At 40.9% G+C, this 21,504-nt stretch overlaps 3 protein-coding genes across 5 annotated transcripts; 2 read left to right on the top strand and 1 right to left on the bottom strand.

The window, feature by feature from the left end:
• Positions 1-2,747: 2,747 nt before the first annotated feature.
• On the top strand, positions 2,748-6,884 carry LOC102217842 (syntaxin-11-like). The gene is made up of 2 exons (XM_005799283.2): positions 2,748-2,906; positions 5,099-6,884. The coding sequence occupies exon 2, from the start codon at positions 5,101-5,103 to the stop codon at positions 5,950-5,952; it is 852 nt and encodes a 283-aa protein (XP_005799340.1). The 5' UTR covers positions 2,748-2,906; positions 5,099-5,100; the 3' UTR covers positions 5,953-6,884.
• Positions 6,885-8,022: 1,138 nt separating this feature from the next.
• Positions 8,023-11,850, top strand: LOC102226643 (syntaxin-11-like). The gene is made up of 2 exons (XM_005799233.2): positions 8,023-8,157; positions 10,399-11,850. Exon 2 carries the CDS (start codon positions 10,404-10,406, stop codon positions 11,283-11,285), a length of 882 nt encoding a protein of 293 aa, XP_005799290.1. The 5' UTR covers positions 8,023-8,157; positions 10,399-10,403; the 3' UTR covers positions 11,286-11,850.
• Positions 11,851-13,732: 1,882 nt separating this feature from the next.
• LOC102226384 (F-box only protein 30-like) lies at positions 13,733-20,694 on the bottom strand. Of its 3 annotated transcripts, none has more exons than XM_023353332.1 (3): positions 20,504-20,694; positions 16,092-18,070; positions 15,765-15,968 (listed from the first exon to the last, which is right to left on the bottom strand). In XM_023353332.1, the coding sequence occupies exons 2-3, from the start codon at positions 18,018-18,020 to the stop codon at positions 15,765-15,767; spliced, it is 2,133 nt and encodes a 710-aa protein (XP_023209100.1). In that variant the 5' UTR covers positions 18,021-18,070; positions 20,504-20,694. The 3 variants fall into 3 exon arrangements, with proteins under 3 accessions (XP_005799289.1, XP_023209100.1, XP_023209101.1); XM_023353333.1 differs by having other exon boundaries at positions 20,598-20,694; XM_005799232.2 differs by lacking the exon at positions 20,504-20,694 and having other exon boundaries at positions 13,733-15,968; positions 16,092-18,020.
• Positions 20,695-21,504: the final 810 nt, after the last annotated feature.

Raw genomic sequence — 21,504 nt, 5'->3', positions numbered from 1 at the left:
AAATAATACACTTGACATCAGTTTAAAAGTACAATTTATTGAGTTACATTAAGTTTCTTTGATTTATTGTATATAAAATGTTTATTTGTTTCTAGAAGCTCTGAACTGTAGCTACCAATTTGTGTGGTTTCAATCGGAAAACTTCAGGAACTAAAACAGTGAAAATATTCAGCTATATTAAAATCTGAACGTCTCTCAGTTGCCTCCTCAGAGAAAACTCCCTGAAACCGAATGGCTTTTGTCACCATCTAGTGGTGACAGCCTGTTTTCTCTAGAAATCTTTTCTTCCTTGATTTTGAACATTTGGTACTTCAGTTCAACCTTTTAGGCCCGAGCAGCTGAGCGCTGCGAAGGCCTGTTGTAATCGCACTGTTTCATCTTCTCTTTATTCTGTCCATCAAATGAATTGGCTCTCTGGGGGCTTTATCATATTCAAAAACTCACCAAAGTTGGCGGACGTGTCGAGTCTGCGTGAAAATTTTGTATTTTAAGGGTGTCGCAAAAATCGCAACTGAAACGGCTCAACAGCGCCACCTGGCAACTTTCAAAAAACCCTCCGCATGGACCTTACTTCATCGTAGAGACATTAAGTTTGGTACACTTGTAGAGCTCCCCAAGACGCACAGAAAATTCAATTCATGATTTAGTGCAACTCAAACAGGAAGTCGGCCATTTTGGATTGAAGTTCCAATTTTGGGACCCCATTTTGGCCGTTTACAGCCTTCGCATTTGATCGAACTCCGATCAATCCTAGGGATTTCGATTGATCGGCTTCAAACTTGGTCAGTCTGATCATAAGGCATGGCCGATTAAAAGTTATCAAAACGGTGGGTTTTTGTGCATACTGAAGGGGCGTTGCCAGGGGTCAAAGTTCACCTACTCGCCATGAAACACAAAACTGGTATAACTCCTACACAAAACCTCACAGAGGCACCAAACTTTCAGTGATTGATCATTATTGGGTGTCCTACAATACCCAATGATCAAATGATGACATCACTTAAGCCACGCCCCCTGGGAATAGGAAGTGTCATGGTTTACTCTGAACGGTCTCTATTTGATCCCTTTGCCCTAATCAACATGAAACTGTGTCCAGAGACAGAAAACGTGTTGGTGTGATTGGGTTGCCAACACCGACGGATTTCGATGGAGCAGGTGGGCGTGGCGAAGTGACCTGTAACGCCGCTGCCATACGTTTGGCTCTAAATTCCACAGTTTTGAGTCGAGCTGCACCAAACTCACTAGGACAGAGGTCACCAACACGGTGCCTGCGGGCCCCCGGTCGCCCGAGGGGACATTGTCAGTCGCCCATGGAGCAAGTTCTAAAAATAGCCGTTGTCTTTAGAGAGCACTGCCAAATAAATTATTTAATTAAATGTTTTTACCTTGAAATAACATGTTTATTTTTAGATTTAAAAAAAAAAAGAAAAAATAATTATAGAAACGCTTAAAATAAATTGCTTTATGTGTACAACTCTTTTCTAGCAGGACAATGATCTCGAACATTCAAGCAGAGATCAAGGTCAAAGGATATCTATGTGGGAGAATGGCCTAGTCAAAGTCCAGACCTAAATCCAACAACGATTGAAGATTAATATTGACGGAGGCTCTGCTTCCAGTTCCCTGAGATGTTTTACAAACGAACATTTAACTCTGTAAACGTGCAAAGCTAATAGAGATTCGCCTCAAAAGAGTTGAAGCAATAATCGCATCAAAAGACGCACTTTTCAGATTTCGATTGCTAAGGGAGGAGGGGGGATAGAGAGTCAGGTGAATACTTTTTGGAGGCGCTCTCTCAGGGCCAGGCGAGTGGAACAGGAGACAATACAGAAAGATCCGCTGCTTTTGCTGTGGTTTCTAGGGGAATCCTCAGGCGGCGGCGGTGGCGGTTTTCATTCATGCTGCTCGTCTCTTTATAGGAACGACAGCTGAAGAGTGTGTGAGCAGCAGCTGCCGAGTGACTCTGCAACAAAAATCCCCTTCGCGACGCAAGCCGAGTGTGACTCAGAATCACAGAGGGCTGTGGAAATTGCTAATCATGCAGATCCAAAAAAAAAATAAAAAAAGTCCTTCTTTGGAAATAACTGTATCACACTGCCTCCCACACACCCACTAAAACCTTGCTCCAGTTTTCAGCTTTTTTTGTTGTCGCCCAGCTCTCCTGGACAGGGTTTTGTTTCATTAAACCAGAAGCCTTTTCCACAGAAACCTCAATGTTAGAAAAACAAATCTCTCTTACGTCTTATCACATCTGAACATGTAAGTCACACCCTTTGTGGAGATAGCATATCTAAAACACTTCCTGTTTTCTATTCCTACACTGCAAGAAACAGAAATCCTTACCAACATCACTGACATTTTTAACTTATAATATGAGGCAAATATCTTGTTCCACTGGCAGACTACTTCACTTATTGCTAGTACTTTTTCATCAGTATTAAGGAGTGACTTTCTTAAAGCAATCTCCTATTGCTTGCTGAACGGTTACTCATAGAAACTAGACCAAAAACACTTTGTAAGACTTTGTTTCTAGAGTCCAGGAACCGGCTCTGTTTTAACTTCTGAGGAAAACTCGAACAGAAATTGATTTTCTGTTAAAGTTCACGCACTTTCAGCCGATCAGAGGAATGCGGACGGTCAACACCAGCTTCTCCTTCTGATAAAATCCTCGAGAGGCCGGTCTCCGCTTTTACTCCGTTTCCATGTGACGCCGCAGGAATGCAGAACGTTTGGTTTCTAACGTGCATGAGTGATGAGGGTTAACATTTACCTGCAGTCATCTCGAGCTGCCTGGGACGTCGCCACGCTCGCTGGACCTCGCACCTGTCTCTACATGATCGGGATTAATTAGGGGGTCGCAAAGACACGAGCTGCAAGGCCTCTACAGAAAAATCACACCGGTGCAAGTAAGGGATGAAAAACTTCTGTCATAGTGATTTCTTCTAATATAGAAATGATTCTAAAGGCCTCAAATCAGGCCTGTACTGGAGCCCTTCTGAGGAATAAAGTAAGAAAAATGTGTTTTTCTGTAAAGACAACAAAACAGACACTGTAAATAATTCAATTCAAAGTTTGAGTGGTTATATCAGACAAGCTCGGTTATTCTTAGTCTGTCCTTTTTTGCTGTGCTGGAGCTTGTTTGGTGAGTTTTGAGAAGTGTCCCGCTGGATCAAGGACGTTCATCTGAGATGACCTGATAGCTGGAGACGCAGAGACTATCGGCTTTAAAAAGACTATCGACTATCGGCGATGAGGAAAAGGTCACGTCTTAGTGAGGCCGCACCCTGGAAAGCCTTCATAAGTTCTGCTGAAAAACAGCCAATGGATGCTTCTTTCAACCAACGGGAAGGGATAAAAAACACAGTTGTCTGTTATTTATGTTCTTTTACTACTGAGTGCAGCCTTTTTGGTTAACAGTAGAAAGAAAAAAGCTACGCATGTTTGATAAAACGCCACAGGAAGTCATATTTGCAACTTGCCATAACCCACTCAGACAGAGAGAAATTTTTTTAAAAATAGTCTAAAATTGAGCTTTTCTTTTGTGCCTCCATACAAAACTTTGTGCGGAAGGAAACTAACACTGATCCCACCATCCCTTCAGTGAAACATGGTGGTGGCAGCATCATGGTGTGGGGATGCAGTTTTTCAGTACCGACAGAAAAGCCTGACGGCAAAATGGTCGCCGTTAAACAATACAGAGTCACTAACTGTGTCTGTGTACAAAAGCACTCCACACTTTTCAGGTTCTGATTTGTAAAACGAATTTTTCTTCCACTACAGTTGTACATTGCATTGTGCTGGTCTGTCACGTTAAAACATTTCCAGGAAATGTACTAGAGTTGCTGGTGGTAATGTGATAGAATGTGGAAACGTTCGAGGATTTGTGAATATTGAATTGTTTTAAACTTCTACAGTCAGCAGTAGCAGATGTAGAAGGTTCATTAAGTTGACCTGCAATCTGTTTAGTCCACTTCAATGCTTTTGCCTTTATAATTTCTCTAGAATTGAACCCACGTCTACCCTAAAACTAAAACTGTGAAAAGTTTATGTTTGTGCTTTAACTTGCTCTTGAATATCCCGTAAGGGTGGGCAGTATTTTTTTTAATCTTTTTTTTTTTTTGCTAAATATTTTGTATGTTCTGGGTGAAGATTAAACTCACACACTTGAGAGTCTTTTAGAGAACTTGGGGTTGAAAATGAAGAAACATGTATTTCAAAATGTAATTTTCTGACAGCAAAGTTTTACTTTCAGAACTGCTCTCTTCAGCTCCCTGTTGAAATACATTTTTCTCCCCCCAGAACTGACTTAAAGTTGTAGCATGTAAATCTTTCAGCTTTCAACACGTACCACTCCTATCAGCATGGCCTCTGTCAAAAACAGAGAAAAGTGCTCTAAGAACCTACTTCCTCTTTTGTTAGCGGTTTTCAGATGGAGTAGGACATTTATTGGCTAAAAGAGGGTTTTAGTTGATCTTGCAGGGCCGAAGTTACACACCAAAAAAATGAGCTAATATTTAAAAATTTTCAGTTTGTCACAATCCAACCACGTTTTTTTTCATGTTATAATTTTTAAATCAAATCTGAGAAGTACGGTATGCCTTTAATCTGATACCCTAAAATATAATTACCCAGAGAAGGAGCTATCAGTCAACAGGCAACAGAAGTAATAGTTAAACACTCCACACATTTAGTCATTTTGGCAGACTTGCAATAAAATAGATAAATAAAACTCATACAAAGTCTTAACTGAAGTGTTTTATAAAGCAGTATGGGGGACAGAGCAAACATGTAAGAGAAGGTCAAATGAAACCAAGATGTTACTGTCGTTGTTCCATGTTTAATGTTACACACTGGCAAAGTTACACTCCATTCCCACACTGAAACACGGTGGTGGCAGCATCATGTTAGGTCAGGTCAAGTTTGTTTGTATTGAACATTTCAGCAACGTTCAAGTTGCTGGTTGTAACATGGCAGATATGGAAGTGTTTAGATGGGGTATGGAAGGTTTTCTTAGCCTCTGTAGGAAGCACAGCTGTGCTTAATGTGTCACTGTTAAACAAATGAATGGATCTAACCTCCTTCCTGTTGTTTCTTTTAGACATGAGAGACCGACTGGGACACCTGCAGGAGGCCCAGACTGATCCTGAAGGTTTCAGCACCGTGGACCTGAACGGCCGCTCAGAACACGAAGACTCCAACCCGGATCTGGATGGGATCCTGCAGCAGGCCCAGCGGATCCGTCTGGAGATCCAGCAGATCCAGAACGACATTGGCGAGCTAAAGGAAGTGAACTTCCAGACGTTAAACAAGACTTCATTTCCCGATGTCACGAAGCGAGACTCCAACGCAATCGGGATGGACATCAAGCACAGAGGGGAAGCCGTGTTGCAGCAGCTGCACGGGATGAACGACCTCCGGGGTCAGCTGGAGGACCAGCGGGGCTCCTCTGACCCCGCGGCCCGCGTCGCTCGAACCCAGTACCGCTACCTGAGCGCCGCGCTGCGGGAGGTCATGTTCAGCTACAACGAGGCCGAGATGAGCCACAGCGAGGCCTGCAAGCGCCACATCCAGCGGCAGATGGAGGTGGCGGGGAGGGAGGTCAGCGAGACGGAGCTCGAAGAGATGATGGAGGGAGAGGAGCCGCAGGTGTTCAGCATCCAGGTGGGGGGCCAGACCGCCCGCTCGGCCCTGGTGAGCATCGAGAGCAGACAGCGGGAGCTGCAGGAGCTGGAGAAGAGGATCCAGGGGATTCAGGAGCTCTTCTTGGACGTGGCCATGCTGGTGGAGGAGCAGGGGGCCGGGGTGGAGATCATCGAGAGGAACGTCCAGAACGCCGAGGTGACCGTCCAGGAGGGCACGTTCCAGCTGGACAGAGCCCTCGCATCGGATAAAAACAACCCCTTCAAGAAGATGTTTTGTGGCTGTTTTCCGTGTTACAAAAAATTGCCTTGATTTGTGATGAGGAAATAACGGATCTGGTTATGACGGTGCTTATTTTACACACGGAAAAGATAAGCAGCATATCCAAAGCATATCCAAAAACCTGCAAGACAGGAAGTATAAGAACAGACTGCTGCGTCAGACACCAAGAAACTACACTGAAAATCTATTCAGACAATGCAAAACGTCTCTTATAAATAATAAGAGACGTTTTACCAACTTCTTCAAAATTCATGGTTTTAAAACTATTTTGGAGAGCCTGGATGCTATTGTCTAGGCTTTGTAAGCTTCTCATATTTAAAGTGAATCAAATTGTGTGCTACAATATTCATCTATTTAAACAAATATATGAAGCAAGAGAATGTGCAGTTACTCAGAAACCAGATGGTTGTCGAGTCAAAGAGATGAAGATGTTTTGCTGTAAAATTTGCATGTAAACCTCTGGAAGAAAAAAAAAAGCTAAAGACCTTAGCCTGTTTCAATCAGGCTTCAAACAGGCTAAAGTTTGAAGCCTGTTTGAAGCTGATAATAGTATTCAAATCAACTCAACTACATTTAAAAAATACTTAGTTTGTCCCAAATGAAAATTAAATGTTGTAACTCAAATCATCCAAGTATCGTTAAATAGTAGTGACCACTGTTACATTTGCAAACCTGCCTCAATTAGCACAGCTCGGTAGGAATGGGACAAAATCAAAAAGGCAAATCTAATAATACCGAAGCCTCTGAAGGTAAAGACATTTTTATGACTGAAAGACAAAGAAGGACTTTCTGTAAATTCTCAGAATCTGTGGAGGAAATATTTCTACTTGTTTTTATGTGGAACACTTTGTTCTAATTGAGCTAACATTAATTTTGTGCTGCTTTAAATTTCCATGGCTTCGACACTAATATTTTTATGCAAAGATATGAAGTATGTTGCAATGAAAAACACTCTGTGACTAGCTAAGTAGGTCAATAAAGAAAAAGATACAAGAAATCTGCTTTAATTCCTGTAATCTCTGTTTCTGCTAAACCCTGTTAACGTTACATTTAAATATCTTATTGATTAGCCTACAAACACACACATAAAATGATGCATGAAATTCTGATTAATGTGAAACAAATGTGTTAATTTTATTTCAAATGTGTATTTAATCTTATGAGTATTTATATTATGTTAATCTTGCCTCTGATCCCTGTATGGGCCGGTTGACTCTTGAAGATCGCGATTATGACCTCTACCAGAACCAAAGTAACTCTGAGTGGCTTCCTGATTATTTATTGGAGTCACGTCAGCACATTTCCTTCTAGCAACAGATTAGAGATAATCACTTTTAGTCCTCAATTTGCAGAAAACTTCTCCCACTGAGGCCTCGTTGGTGTGAAACATGACCCAGTGTCAGACAGCTCCTTTCTGGTACAAACAACTGAAACCACAACGACGGCGAAAGGTTGAAGTGACAAGAAGAGGCTGATGTTTGGAATCTTTCACATCGTAAACATGTTACGACGGTATTTGCCAGTCCGTGCCTCCTTTCCACATACGTTTTAATGCCAGTTTGTCCCTTTAGCCATTTAATTAACAAACCATTTTGTTAATTAAAGTGTATGTCTATTGTAGTTAAGTATTTTCATTAATTATGGGGATGGGGATGGGGGAACAAAACTATAAAAGGTTGAAATCTTACAAATCATTTATTTCAAGCTCATATTTTGAACATTTATTATTAATCCTAGTTGCACCGGTGCAGCCTGTGCATGACTGGGTTGTCTCCAGCTTCCAAGTCCAACTACGTGACTCCCAGGTTAACAGGTTGCTCTAAATGACCCTTTTATGTGTACCTCTGTGTTGCCCTGGTGACCTGTCCAGGGCCTGACAAGACAAGCGGGTATCGAAAATGGGTGGATGGATTAAAAAAATAAAAATAAAAACTTTTTGAGGTTTGTTTAATGTCCTTCTGTAAATAACCGCAGCATGTCACAGTGTGTGGGGGATGCTGGATCTCCTTCCTGTACCCAGCGGCGGTGATGAGGAGTTTCAGACGAAGCGCTTAAGGCGTGATCTTCCGCGTTGGCTCAGTGTTTGTCAGACCTCCTCACTCGGCTCGCTACACGCTGCATGTTGAAACTCACATTTGGAACCGAGTCAAAAAGAGGAAATGATTCTTTCACCGCTCGCTCCTTGTGTTGCTGTGAGTTTAATTTCGTAGTACCGCTGGAGGGTAACGCTTCAAGGTACGTGCAGTCTTTTAAGATATATATTTCCTGTAATGTAGTTTTATTATTTACTGTCTATACAGGACGTTCACTGAGCGATGGGGTGAGTCAGGTTGTCTCTGTCAGTTTTTCCTCCATCAGTCTGATAAAAAAAAAAAAAAAAAAACAACAACAACAACAAAAACGCGTTCTGGTTTCGAGTTGTAACTTTTTGACTGTAAAATACAAGTTTTAATCGCTCATGTATCAGTAATATATGTTAATAGCGAATTCACTGTACAAGCCTGACTTAGTCTGAGCGGCTAAGAATATCTGCGCATCATCACATCTGAGGAAGTAACTCACGGGCTTCCTTCCTAGAAAACCTGAATAAAAACATCTGAAGTTTTTTTTTTTTTTTTTTAATAGGAGTTTTCTAAAAATAGAGTTTGTTCAGAATAGCCTCAAAGTTTTACAGAAGCATTTGAAAAGTCTAGGTCAGTTTATCTTAACATTTCTTGTGAGATTATAGTTGAAACTGGGCGTAGAAATACTAGATATGTTGACGAATTACAAGGTTCTGTTTGAAACAATGAAATGATGCAGGATATGAAAACTGATGCAGCCGTAGCAATGGTCTCCAAAGTTGAGGTCAACTAGTGATGCTGGCACCTTTATTGCAGCCTACTGAGTAAATTGAATAAGTAGTACACTCAACCAGCAGCTATGTTTCTGATGCCTACTTTTTGTGGGTCACAAGGTGAAAAGTTAAGGAATATTTGATTTTTAAAGAAAATTGATTTATGGGTTCCACTCATATTAAAATGTTTAGCCATGATTTACTTATTCAAATAGTTTTAATTAACCAAAGGCATGAAGTTAAAGTCAAGACAAATCTTGAAAAACCTTTAATGAAATTTATTTATAGTACAGTCCATAAAAACATACCAACCTCACCCTTCTCTTGTGTGCTCAATAAATATGGCTAACTGTTGGAAGAACCAGCATCATCAGTTAGATTCCAATGAAGTAGCTAATGATCCTAAATATATAATTTCTTGAAACTTACTGCACATTTATGCACTTAATTAAAGTATAAATACCTTCAATATCTCACATTTAACGAACTAGCATCCAGATTCCTTCTATATAAGTTGGACTTTAGCATTAGCGCTACCGCTACGCTACCTACGGTGGGGTACAATCCTAAATTTGTTTCCTCGGCACTGAAACTTTCCGGCCCACAATTCTTAATGACATATCTCAACTTTTGCTGTTGACATATTCATTCATAACAAAACCTATGTGAACATATCAGCATTTCTGTTCACTGCTGTAGACAAACAGTAATAGCTAGCTTATTTTTTAGCTCAGTCAAGATCCTCAGCTAATCCTTAATAAAAATGTTTTTGTAACTAAAAACAAGTGTTAGAATGTAGCTTTTATTGGAAGGTACATTTACAGTAATTAGTTGAAATGTAAATAGATTTAATATCTAATAGTTAACACCCTCCAAAATTTGCTTTTAGAGTGTAACCTTTATAGAATGCGATGTAAAGCACTTTGAACTGCTTTGTGTCTGAAATGGGCTGTGCAAATAAACTTGATTGATTGATTGATTGATTGATTGATTGATTGGTTTGTTGGTTGTTTTGGTCTTTTCGATCTTCAGCTGGTTTTCCTGCATTTTCAATTCCCTTTTGGTTGACCGTAACTTTTAGTCCCACCAGAAGTAAACTTCTTCCTCAAGTCAAACGATTCTACAAAGTTTACCAGAATCTTCTCGAGGTTTTCAATGAACCTTTCCGCCACCCTCACAACAAGTTCTCTTTTCTCGTTGGTCTTATACACAAATTTATCTTCACTCTTCCTGTTTTCATCTATTTCATAATTATGTTATGAAACTAAAAAGGCGGCTGGCTGAAACTGTTGCTAAGAGGGAGCCAAGGCTATCGGTACCTTATATTTACTCTACCTGCCTAAAAATGACAGGCAAACCTTTCTACCGTTTTGAGAGTGAAATTCTGCTGCCTGCAGCTGTTGGCGACTGCATGCCACTTTACTGACCTACATTTAACAACTGTGGCCCAGCTTGTGTTTAGGAAGGCTTTGATGCAGATCAGATAATTCACAAGAGAAGAAGAAAAAACAACTTCTGTTGTCCCTTTTCTGGTAGACATTCGATCAACAGATCTCTGGTATTACAGTAGCTTCGGTTTCTGCAATGTAAAATGTTATTTCCCTAAAGAGGTTGGCTAAGCTTCTTGCTCCCCCCTGCAGGTAAAATGAAAGACCGACTGTACGAGCTGCAGAGCTTCCCCTCTGCCACCGCAGAGGAGGAGAGTGGCCCCAATGGTATCCACAGCAACGAGGACGAGGAGCTGCTGGAGCAGCACGCCGTCGTCTTCCAGGGCGAGGACGTGATGGACAGCATCTACAAAGACGCCCAGATGATGAGGAAGGAGATGCTGCTCCTCAAGTTGGACGTGAAGCGTATGGGGAAGCAGAACACGCGCTTCCTCACATCGGTGAGGAGGTTTAGCAGCATCAAGCGGGACGCCAACGCGCTCGGTAGGGACATCAAGGCACGGGGGGAGGCCATCTACGCCCGGCTGGAGAAGATGGGGAAGCTGAGCAAGGAGCTGGAAGAAGAGCACGGCCTCACGTCGGCCGTGGCTCGCATGGTGCGCTCGCAGTACGTGTCCCTGACCAGCGCCTTCCACGAAGCCATATCCGAGTTCAACGAGGCCGAAATGATCCAGAGGGAGAACTGCAAAAACCGCATCCAGAGGCAAGCGGAGATCATGGGCAAGGAGGTGAGCAGAGAGCAGATAGACGAGATGATCGAGACGGGGAAGTGCAACATCTTCACGGATAATCTCCTCCAGGAGGGCAGGACTGCTAGGTCGGCTCTGAACGAGATAGAGAACAGGCACAAGGAGCTGCTGGAGCTGGAGAGCCGCATCAGGGACATCCATGAACTCTTCTTTCAGCTGGCGCTGCTGGTGGAGGAGCAGGGCTCCATGCTGGACAACATAGAGGCCAACGTTGGCGCGACTCAGGACTACATCGCCAAGGCTACGGTTCAGATCAAGAAGGCTGTGAAATACAAGAGAAACAATCCGTGCAAGAAGCTTTTCTGCTGCTGCTTCCCTTGCTGCAAATGAAACTTCTTCAGCAAAACGATTCCTTTATTTGTATCTACAGAGCTGACCCCAGGCATAAGTAAAGTCTTCAAATTTGTGTCTACTTTTAAGTGAGTTTTAAGATTACGGGGCTCTAAATCAGCTGCTGCCCCAGAATCCTGTAGAATCTTGGGCCGGCCATGTGTCTGTGTCTATTTAATTTAAAGTGTTGCACTGCAGCTGCGGTGTCCAACATCAGTACTTTGACATAACAGGTTTTTTTTGTTCTTTTTTACAGTGTTAAGAAGAAGGAAGAGTCATTTCAAACCACACACTCATATGCAAAACTGAGACAGTGTAATTTGGATGCTACATTTCCTGATTGTTACTTTGATTATACTTTAAGCAGCACCCCCTGACCTGATGTAAAGACATAAATCTGAAGTACAATACTTTTAACTTTGTGTTTAGACTCTCAGCTTTGTCATTTTTGCAGTGTAAAATATTTAAATGTGATTTTTTTTTTTTTTAAATGAGACTAAATGCCTTTGAGTGGCTTTGACGGCGCGAGCATGAAGCTGGAAATAAAAGTGGTCCTGATTCCTGCTGCAGCTGCTGTTGTTCAACAGGTCTTTAGAAATACATTAAGGCCTCTAATTAAGGGAAGATTTGTTTACATGCTTTACGAAACTATAGCCTGGCCAACCTAATTCACCTACAGGCCTTTTGTTGTCTTACTCAACTGAGAGCTCCTGCAGTTTCAGATGAAACGGTATTATCTTAAGTCAACAGTACGCAACAGAAGCCAGTCACGTAATACGTCAGCTTTTCTCATGACCTGAATCGATGTGTATGTGTTTGCTAAGGCTGAGCAACAACAATAGAATGGAGAGCGGATCAGAAGGCTGTAGTGCAGCGGGCCTTCTGGCCGCGTGAGAGCGAGGTGAAAATGTGCGACACGCCATCTCCCACAGGAGGTGCCAGTTGTCAGCTGGTAACGCGAAGGTGAGTCAGCCGTGGTTGTTTTCAAACTGCAACGTTGCCGCTCAATGTTGAAATGAGTCTGCAATGATTGCACTTCCTCCATCAGTAGCATCGCTGTGGTTTGCATGTCTGCGTGTAGGGGATGGGGTGGAGTGGGGGCTTACAGGCAGCGTGACCAGCTCTGTTAGAGGCATTGCACCAAGACTTTACAAAGTTGCCCGTCGTCCTCACATGACTGTGTTTGTTTTGTTGTGGTTTGCTGCAGACCCCAGCATGGCAGAGAAGGTTTAGGTGTAGGAGATTAGATTTGATGGGCTAAATCCCTGTGGGTTTGCAGCCCCCAGGTTTGATGGGAAGTGCGGCTGTTTGAGAGTTATGTGTGGGCTCATTGCCTGTACATGTAGGAGGATGGGAAACTCAAGAAATTCCTTTAAAATGTTTACATATGATGAATAAGGGCTTTTCATACAGGCTTGAAAGTTAAGGACAAAGTTTATATTAGTAATCTTGGAACATCATTAAATCACTTGTCAATTTTAACCTTATTGAAATATTTTTATAATGCTGTCCGGTCTTAACACACAGACAAAACGGTATCAAAACTACAAGACACCAGGACTCATTAAACATCTTCGGTTAGAAATAAGTTGTGTGAATTTGGTGCCATCTAGCTGTAAGCAGGGTTTCTGCAGGTTTCACCAACTCAAATACATTTTAAGACCATTATGAACAAAATGTAATGGACATTTTTGTACATGACAGAAATGTACAAAATAACATTCTATATTTTATATAGCTGTAGTCCCAAGCTTTCTTGCACAGAATGCACAGCATCGTGTGGGTTGGCAACAGAAGCAAACCAGTGGCAAAAACACAGTCGCCCAGCAACTGGTAATAAAATAACGCTTTTATCTAGACGCAGGATGCTAGCTAGCTTGCAAGGGTATGCTAGCAGTTAGTTAGCAGTAGCCTCATGACCTCAAGTTGCAGAAGGTCTGAAAATACCTGTATGCGACGCAAAAGTTTGACTGACAGAAAAGTCCCACGGTAAAAATAAACTACATAAAATATACGAGATGAAATAGTCCTTGAAATGTGCTCCGATAGGTTGGTCTCTGTCAAATAAAATAACAGAAGTTAGTGGTTCTGTTACAAAGATTATGAATGTTTCTGAGAAACTAACCTCTTAACATAGAAACCATTCAAAAAAAATGTAGACCCTTTTACCAAAAAAGGACAAGAAAAGAAATGCGTCATATTTTAAACTATTAATAAACTATTACTATACATTTCTAGAAAACATTTTTTTTAGTGAGAACAGCAAACACTGAGTGCTTATTTGGCTAATGCAAAGAAAAACAATATCTGAACTGATTGATCTATCTTACTTTAGACCAGGAAATTTAAAATAATTTTTAAAAAAGCTCTGTGTAAACATGACAGTTTTCAGTTAAAAATGGTGTTTAACCTGTATGCACATAAATAAACACAAATAAATGCATAAAAACTGGCAGATCACTTTATTACCTACAAACAAACTGACATACTTTGGTGCAAGAAAAAACAAAAAACACTGGAGTGAAAATAAAATTTAAAATACTGTCAACACACTGCAGACACACAAAAAATGGCTATTTAGAAAATAATAATCAGCAGATTAATTTTTTTCTCTAGTCCCTCTTCCAGGGATCATGAACTTATGGACCGATGAATGACCAGTTCCCTTAGTATACATACGTCTGTTTAAATTTGAACACTGGGCACATGTGATGAATTATAGCTTAAACACCTGGTGGTTCAAGTTAAAAGAAAATGAAAAAAGTAACCCAGACGCCTAAAAATATGTGTAGAAAAAAAAAAAAAAAAATCTATCTGCAGCTGAACTGATCAATATATGTTTCAAACTCACATGCAGAGTGACAGTAAAATGTCAAGCAAAAACAAACCGGTCACCTTTAGGAGTTTACAGTACATGCATTCATGTGCAAATCAATAATTCACATCTACACCTAACTGAGGCAGGTTTCTTAAAAAGAAAAAAAAATAGGATAGCACAAGTGGATAAAAAATAAAGCTTTGAGTTTACAGCAACTTCTAAAAAAATATATATACATAAAGAGGGGGGAAAGAAAAACAAAAATGAAAACTGGCAGCTAAAACCTAAAGTAGCTGACATTTTCTGCTAGCTTTTATTAAAAAAAGATTCAAGCATTTTCTTTCAAATAGAAACAAAACACACGGTGTTTCAAAACGTGTTTATGCTAATGAAATGAACTCCACAATGAGAAAAAAAAACAACAAAAAAAAAGAAAAACACCCATAAAATCTTAGATTTCTCTATTGCTGCACTACAAACCGTGCTCGTCATACTGTGTCAGTTTGGAGACCGCGCGCTGTGATCGTTGTCTCACAACCAACACCACGACAAAAACATCCTAAAACCCTGAGACGCCATCCATTTTTACCCACCTGGCAGGTAATGGCAAACACATTCAACACATCAAAATGAAAGATGAAAAGAAGTAGTGATGTTCAAAATCGTCAGGTATGCTTCCTAAAACCTGGCCAGCAGGGTTCTATGTCACTTATGTTTTCACCAAGTACATTCATAATCATCTCATTGCGCCATCTAGATTTTTGGAGTAAAGAACCCACAAAAAAAATAAAGTAAATCTGCTGGTAACGTTTGGCCAAACAGACTGGAGAATAGTGTTTCTCGTTTCACCCTGAATAAGCCGGATAATTACTCAGAAATGAAAAGTAGAAATGAAGACAAAACACACGGCAATGTCGACACGCCAACGATGGTGAGCTGAAAGCAGAAGGATCCTGTGAAACATCCGACTTCTGCTCAGGTGTTTGGTCAGTTTCAATATGTTCTAATAAAGCTGTGAAAAAGAGTTTTAACCGGCTAAAAGCAGTGAAGACAACTCACTAAGATTAAATCTGTCAGACGTTAAGTAGTATTTGATTTTAAGTCATTAAATTAAAAAAACCATTCATTATATAGAATGGTTTAGCAAAACATATATATATATATATATAGGTTGTAGGCATTTGTTTTGATCCAAAAATAGGAATAATCTTGTATATTTTGCTAAGGTGAACTTTCACTATTCTTCGTCTTTCCCTGATCAAGATCCTTCTGCTGATGAAACAAAAAAGAAAGTAGTTGGGAAAATTTAGGTAAATCATAATAGATATTGATTATCGCCACGTTCTATTTCAGTAAAAATCTAATCTCTATTTAAGACGGAGCCGATATACGTTTTAGTGGAACCATTTGAGTTGCTATGGAGAAAGTCGTTTGAATTTCAATGCGACCTCAGCTGAACCACAACACCTTGCTGACATAGTCTCCTGTAAATTAAAGTGAAACAAAGAATAACCTGAAATTGACACTGTTCCAAGTGGAGTTGCAGTTTCGAAGCGTGAAGAGAGTAAATGTCTGTAAACGCTGAAGAAAGTACAAGTAGATCAAAGTTTTCTTGGTCAGTTAAAAAAAATAAAAAAGAGGTGTCAAATAAACGTCAGTGTTCACGCTACAGGTTTGAGAACCGATCGTAAACATCTTCCCTCTTTCGTGAGCTCCCTGGTGAAGCACATGCACGGCAGAGGGATGGCTTCCTCCCGGCGGGCGATCGTGTTGAACTTGCACTTCTTCAGGTGGTCAGCCATGCTGGCGATGTCGGCGAACTTCCACTCATTCACCGTGCCGAAGGCCGTGCTGAAGCGCCACACCTGGCAGAACACGAGAACAGCATGCGACTTCAACCATGCTGAGAAAAACTCACATTTGCTCTAATTGTGACAAGGATTTTGACAAATGAATGACCACACAACATAGCACCTGAATGTTCTAACCTTGTGCGTTATTTGCCACGAAGGAGACCCGTCGTCGCGCCGCTTCTTCTCCCATAGCAGGACGACCATGCCACGCATCTGAAGCAGACTGGCGCACACGTTCCTCATGGTGCGAGACACTCTGGACAGCTGGCACAGACTGAAACTGTCGAGAAAGCTCGCTATGTGCTGCAACACCTCAAAAGGAAGAATGCTAAACTGATCGTACTGAGCGTCGATGTGGTGGGGCTTTCTTGAGTGGCCGTCTCCGGTTTTTAAAGGCAATCCGGGCTGCACCCCAAAGGAACCCAGGTGTCTGTCGTGGATGATCCGAAAGCCCTGCACGGACGGACAGAAGCGCCTCTGGGAGTAAGTGCAGCCGTAGTACGCCAAGGGGCAACGCTGCTCCATCCAGCCGTTGAGCCCGGCGTGGATGTCCCCGTGGACGTTCTTGAAGTGAGACGAAAACTCGTCGCGTCGGAAAAGCTGCCCGCACACAAACGTGAACATGGAGCGCTGTTTAGTTTGGTACCGCGCGACGCATTCGAGCACCAGTTCCAGCCGCAGCGTGTGGAAAGGGCTGGGGTTGGAAAGCTGCGGACTGGCGTGGTCGCAGGCCGAGGCCGAGGCGATGTCGCCCACCATGGTGTTCGTGGCGAGGATGGCGGAAGGGAAGGAGAATGTCTGAGTGCCAAAGTCAATGTGGTATCCGTCGACAAACCTGCTGTCGGAGATCCCCCGGCCTCCCGGGGAATCCCCGAGGCAAAACAGCAACGCTGCAGTGATGAGGTCAATGCCGTGGAGCCCCATCGGGTCCTCCTCTACCTCCAGGTCAGATGTGTCCACCGCTTTGTCCTCCATTTTTGCTCGAAACAAGTAAGGGTTGATTAGGGCCTGGGGGACGTTATATGTAAACATGCTGAGCACTTCTAAGTTCTGCTTCCAACACCGATACCTGCAGAAGCTCCTTCTCACTTGATCCGACACCAGGAATGGCGGTGTGAGCGGGACCAGCTGGTGCGTGGGCAGCTCTGGTGCTACGAGGGGTATGTAGTCCTGAGGGATGCGAGGCCAGACAAGGTCACCGTTTTGATTTGGTTGGTTGATGACGACATCTTTTTTCTCAAAATGCAATTCCACAAAGTTCCTTTCTTCAGACCAGTTAGCAGCATCGTCATCTCCGTCCGTTTCTACGGCGCAATCGACTCCACCCACAGCCCCCAGCTCACACTCTGAATCACTGTCACTATCAAGCATTTCTACGTTCCTCCCGCCTTCAGCAACAAGACTGCTTTCCCCATTTTCTCCATTATGGGTCAATCCATTCTTATCTCCATTTACATTTTCGATGATTTTGCCAATGTTGTTGGAATTAGTGAGGATGTCCAGCGCAGCAGCTAAGCTCCTGGTTGCCTCCCCGGAAGTTCTGTACAAGTTGTTGTAAGGTTCTTCCTCCATTTCTACTGTTTCACTGCCCAACACCGACGCCATTTCATCACCATAGCCTGCTCCCTTTTCTCCGTTCTTTGACACATTGGTCGTAACTTTCAGCGACTCCAATAGCATCCTCTGATCCTGAAGAGCTAAAGCCATGTCCAGCTGCTCCACCTCGTCAAAGTCTTTGCTCAGGTTCTCGTAGGACTTGTGATCGGCGTAGCTCACAGGCCACCGGTTCCACTCCATTGTGCAACAAACTATGCTGGCAGGGCATGTCTCCAGATGCTGCGCCATTTTGATTCTCTTGATGGTGAAGGGGCAGCCAAAGCCGCTGTTAAGGCAAGGCAGTCTTTCATAGGGACACAGGAGACGATGTTCATCCAGCTTGCAGGAGTGAAAAACGGCCCCGCAGACGAGAGGACAGCCAACCAGATTGCAGGAGACACCGGGCTCTGGTTTGGCCATGCACCGTCTGTTGATGCATTTAAGGCAGTGCGGATGCAGGTTCTCCATTTTAAAGTTGTTCCTGCCTGCAGCGGGGGAGTGTGTTCAAAAGCTGAACCCTGTTCACAAAGACAAAGGATTAAAAACAGACTTAGTGAAACTCTCACCTTAATGTTTATTCTTAAAACTTTTTCACATTGTGTCACAGTACAACAAACTCAAATGTACTAGGATTTTTACACGTATTGGTTAAGTGGAGGAAAAACTATTGGGGCTGAAATGATTAATTGGATTAATAAATTTTTTAAATACTCGTCAGCTAATTTAGTAATCAATTAATCGCTATCTGGAGAATACAAACTCAAAAAAAGGCCATTTGTTATCAAAAAACAACAAATTCAAAGCTGTAATTAAACCAAAACTGGAAATTATATGTATATGTTTTGCTTCTAATACAAAAACACCTTTGTCTGTAAATATGTTTTACCCAGAACTCCTCAAGTGAATTTTTTTCATATTCACCCAATTCAATACAATAAACTATTGCATTTTAGGAAATAAAACGTTCATTTTCTTATTTTTAAAAAAGGAATTTAATTTATTTCCACCTTTTAAATTGATTTCTAGTATTGCATTGAAAAGACTTGATTTAATAAAAATCTACATTATGTGCCAATTTATTTTATTTGATTAATCTGAATAATTTAGTAATATATTAATCGATTACTAAAATAATCATTACTTGAAGTCCTAAAAATGATACATTGTCGTACAGATGTATTCAATAAATTAGAATATTATTGCAAACTTTATTTACCTTAGTAACTTAATTCACTGAGTGAAACGCATTACAAAGATTAATTACAGACAGACTGATGTTTTTGAGCCTTTAATGATTTTCAGCACAGAGCTGATGAAAACATGACTTTTCAAATTAAAACATTACATCAGACCAATAAAAAAAAAACATCTTAACATAGAAATGTGGGCCTAATTAAAAGTTAAATATCTGCTTTAATGTATTTTTAATTTGACAAAAGAGGTTCATTGGAATGCATATACTAGTTCAGTGAGTACGACTGTATTGTTTCTTCTTTTTTTCAAATAGAAGCCTAAAAAGTCTGGTGTACATAGAGTGATGTGAAACAGTGTTTGCACCATTACAGATGGATTCTGTTTGTTAATTTTTGTCCCACTTAAATGTTTTAGATTATAAAAAATATACCCGTACCTAAAAATTAGATAAACAGAGTGAATAAAAAAAGCAATTCCCCCCCATGTTAAATCATAGCAGCTGTGATTCAGCAGATTTACTGCTTACTGGTCTCACCCATACCTGATTACTGCCAGACGTGTAATCTTCTTCTTCTTATAATTATTATTTTTAATCACTTAAACAGAACCTGCCATGTTGTAGGTTAGAAAATCTCAAAAAGGAACACACTGTACCCTGAAATAGAGAAATTGAACAACAAATGCAAAAAGTGGAATCAACATCAATCATGAAAAAGGTTGCTTTATAACTACAGCCATTACCCACATATATAGAAAACAATGAACCTTTTTCAGAAAGGCCTTTTGCACATCGAGCAACTTTACATGTTGCCTAATCCTCTTTATACTAAACAAACTCGGGTATTTTTAAAGGAATTTCAAATATCGGATTTTAACTGAGCCACTCTAAAACACGAATTTTGTGATCTGTATTGTAGCTCTGATTGCATATTTTGGGTTATAATTTGCTTCGCATTTCACCACTCGATACAAATGCATTTTACACTTTTCAAATAATTATTCATGGAGAATTATGAAAACATTTCACTTTCACTTCACACAATAATTTGTGCTGGTCTGTCACACACAAGACCAACAAAACACTCCTACTACTACTACTACTACTAATAATAATAATAATAATAATAATAATAATAATAATAATAAATATTTTGTCTGGTGAGGAACATTTCACAACAGATTTTTTTTTTTCAGGTTTGGTGAAAACCTGAAATGTTACTTTCAGAGCTGAAACTAAGCTTTTGTTCAAAATCCCTGGTGTTCAGAAAACTTGCACAAACTTTTGCCTAACCAACACAACCAGTTGATGGCTTATGAGTTTACCGCTTATCCGGACGGGTTACGGATGTGAACGGCGTTGTGTCTCCAGGCAACAATTTAAACACCCGCAACTACGCTGCTGGTCTAAAATAAAAAGTTTAAAACCTAATAACTATTGTTGAAATCTTTGCTGCAGCTGACAGCAGAGTTGCGCAAGAACAGCTGGCAGGTTAGCATTCAGCTAAACGTAAACAACACAGCACCCAGTGTAATTCCTTCCGCCTACTTTTATCCCTTAATCCTATGATTTCACTAAAATAAGATTTACAAAAACTAGTTTTATCACTCAAGACGTAACAGCCGAACAGCGCCGAACAGACAGGAAAAAAAACTTTTCAAGCTAACAAAAGAACAACACAAATAGCCTGTTAGCATTAGCGTGTACAACTCTGTACTCTCAGTTGTTAGCTCGCCGGTAGCTTCTGGAAACAACCTACCTGAGTTACCGAAGTCCCTGAAGTCTTATTTACGCTAATATTGTTCTCTTTAAATTTGGTTCGTTGATTTCAAAGAGCCGGAAAGTATACCTACATATAGACAACTTAAAGTAGTTAACAACTTCAAATCTTGTCAATTGTCCGCAGCAGGTTGAGTTGATGTGGGTCCTTTGGTTCTCTCCGACTGTTGATTCTGGTTTGGAACGTCGCAGCACTACGTCATCACGTAAAGTGACCTGTCACATTTAGGTTTGTGGGCGAAGTATGGCAGGTCGTTGCCATATACAATCACACCACACTTTTTTTTTTTCTTTGTTTTATCTAAATGAAACAATCTGAGTCAAATTAACATTCTTACTTGTCCAAGCTGAAAATAAAGTTACAAAAACTTAACATTATCTGCTAATTAATAGATTTTAACGTCTAGAGCTTTACACAGCCTAATAAGAAATCTTTATTTGTCGACTGTCTCTTCACAACGGTTCAGCATTCATCTGCCTAACTTCTAATGAAAGGTTTCTGAAAAATTTCCCACTCCTTCGCGACCTTAATATTTCCATGGTTAAAAAATATGGCTTCATGGTTCTCAAACTGGTCCCACCACTGGTGCTGGTTGGGGTGTTTATAGAGCGAAAAATGGTGCGTTTAAGCAAACAAACATCTAAAAGTTGCAGGACACTGGCCCTCAAGTTCTGGATTTGACGACCCCTCCTCTAGACTATCAAAGCTTAAAGCTAACCTTTACATCCCAACTTCCATTTTAATAGCCCAAACATACACACCAGATGAAATCACATGCTGACAGATAATATTGACTCCACTTTGATAAGTAATGTGGTCAAAAATATAGACAAAAATCTAATTTTACCCTTAGTAATCACTATAAAGAATGTCAACTGAGATATCAGAATTTCAGATTGTGCAGCAGGCAAACTGAACTCTAGAAAGCTAAAATGTTCATGTTTATGTTAGGAAAAAAGAACAAAAAATGGATTTGTACT

Source organism: Xiphophorus maculatus, chromosome 19 (assembly GCF_002775205.1).
Source record: "Xiphophorus maculatus strain JP 163 A chromosome 19, X_maculatus-5.0-male, whole genome shotgun sequence".
NCBI lineage: Eukaryota > Metazoa > Chordata > Actinopteri > Cyprinodontiformes > Poeciliidae > Xiphophorus > Xiphophorus maculatus.
This window is presented reverse-complemented; position numbering and strand designations above follow the sequence as displayed.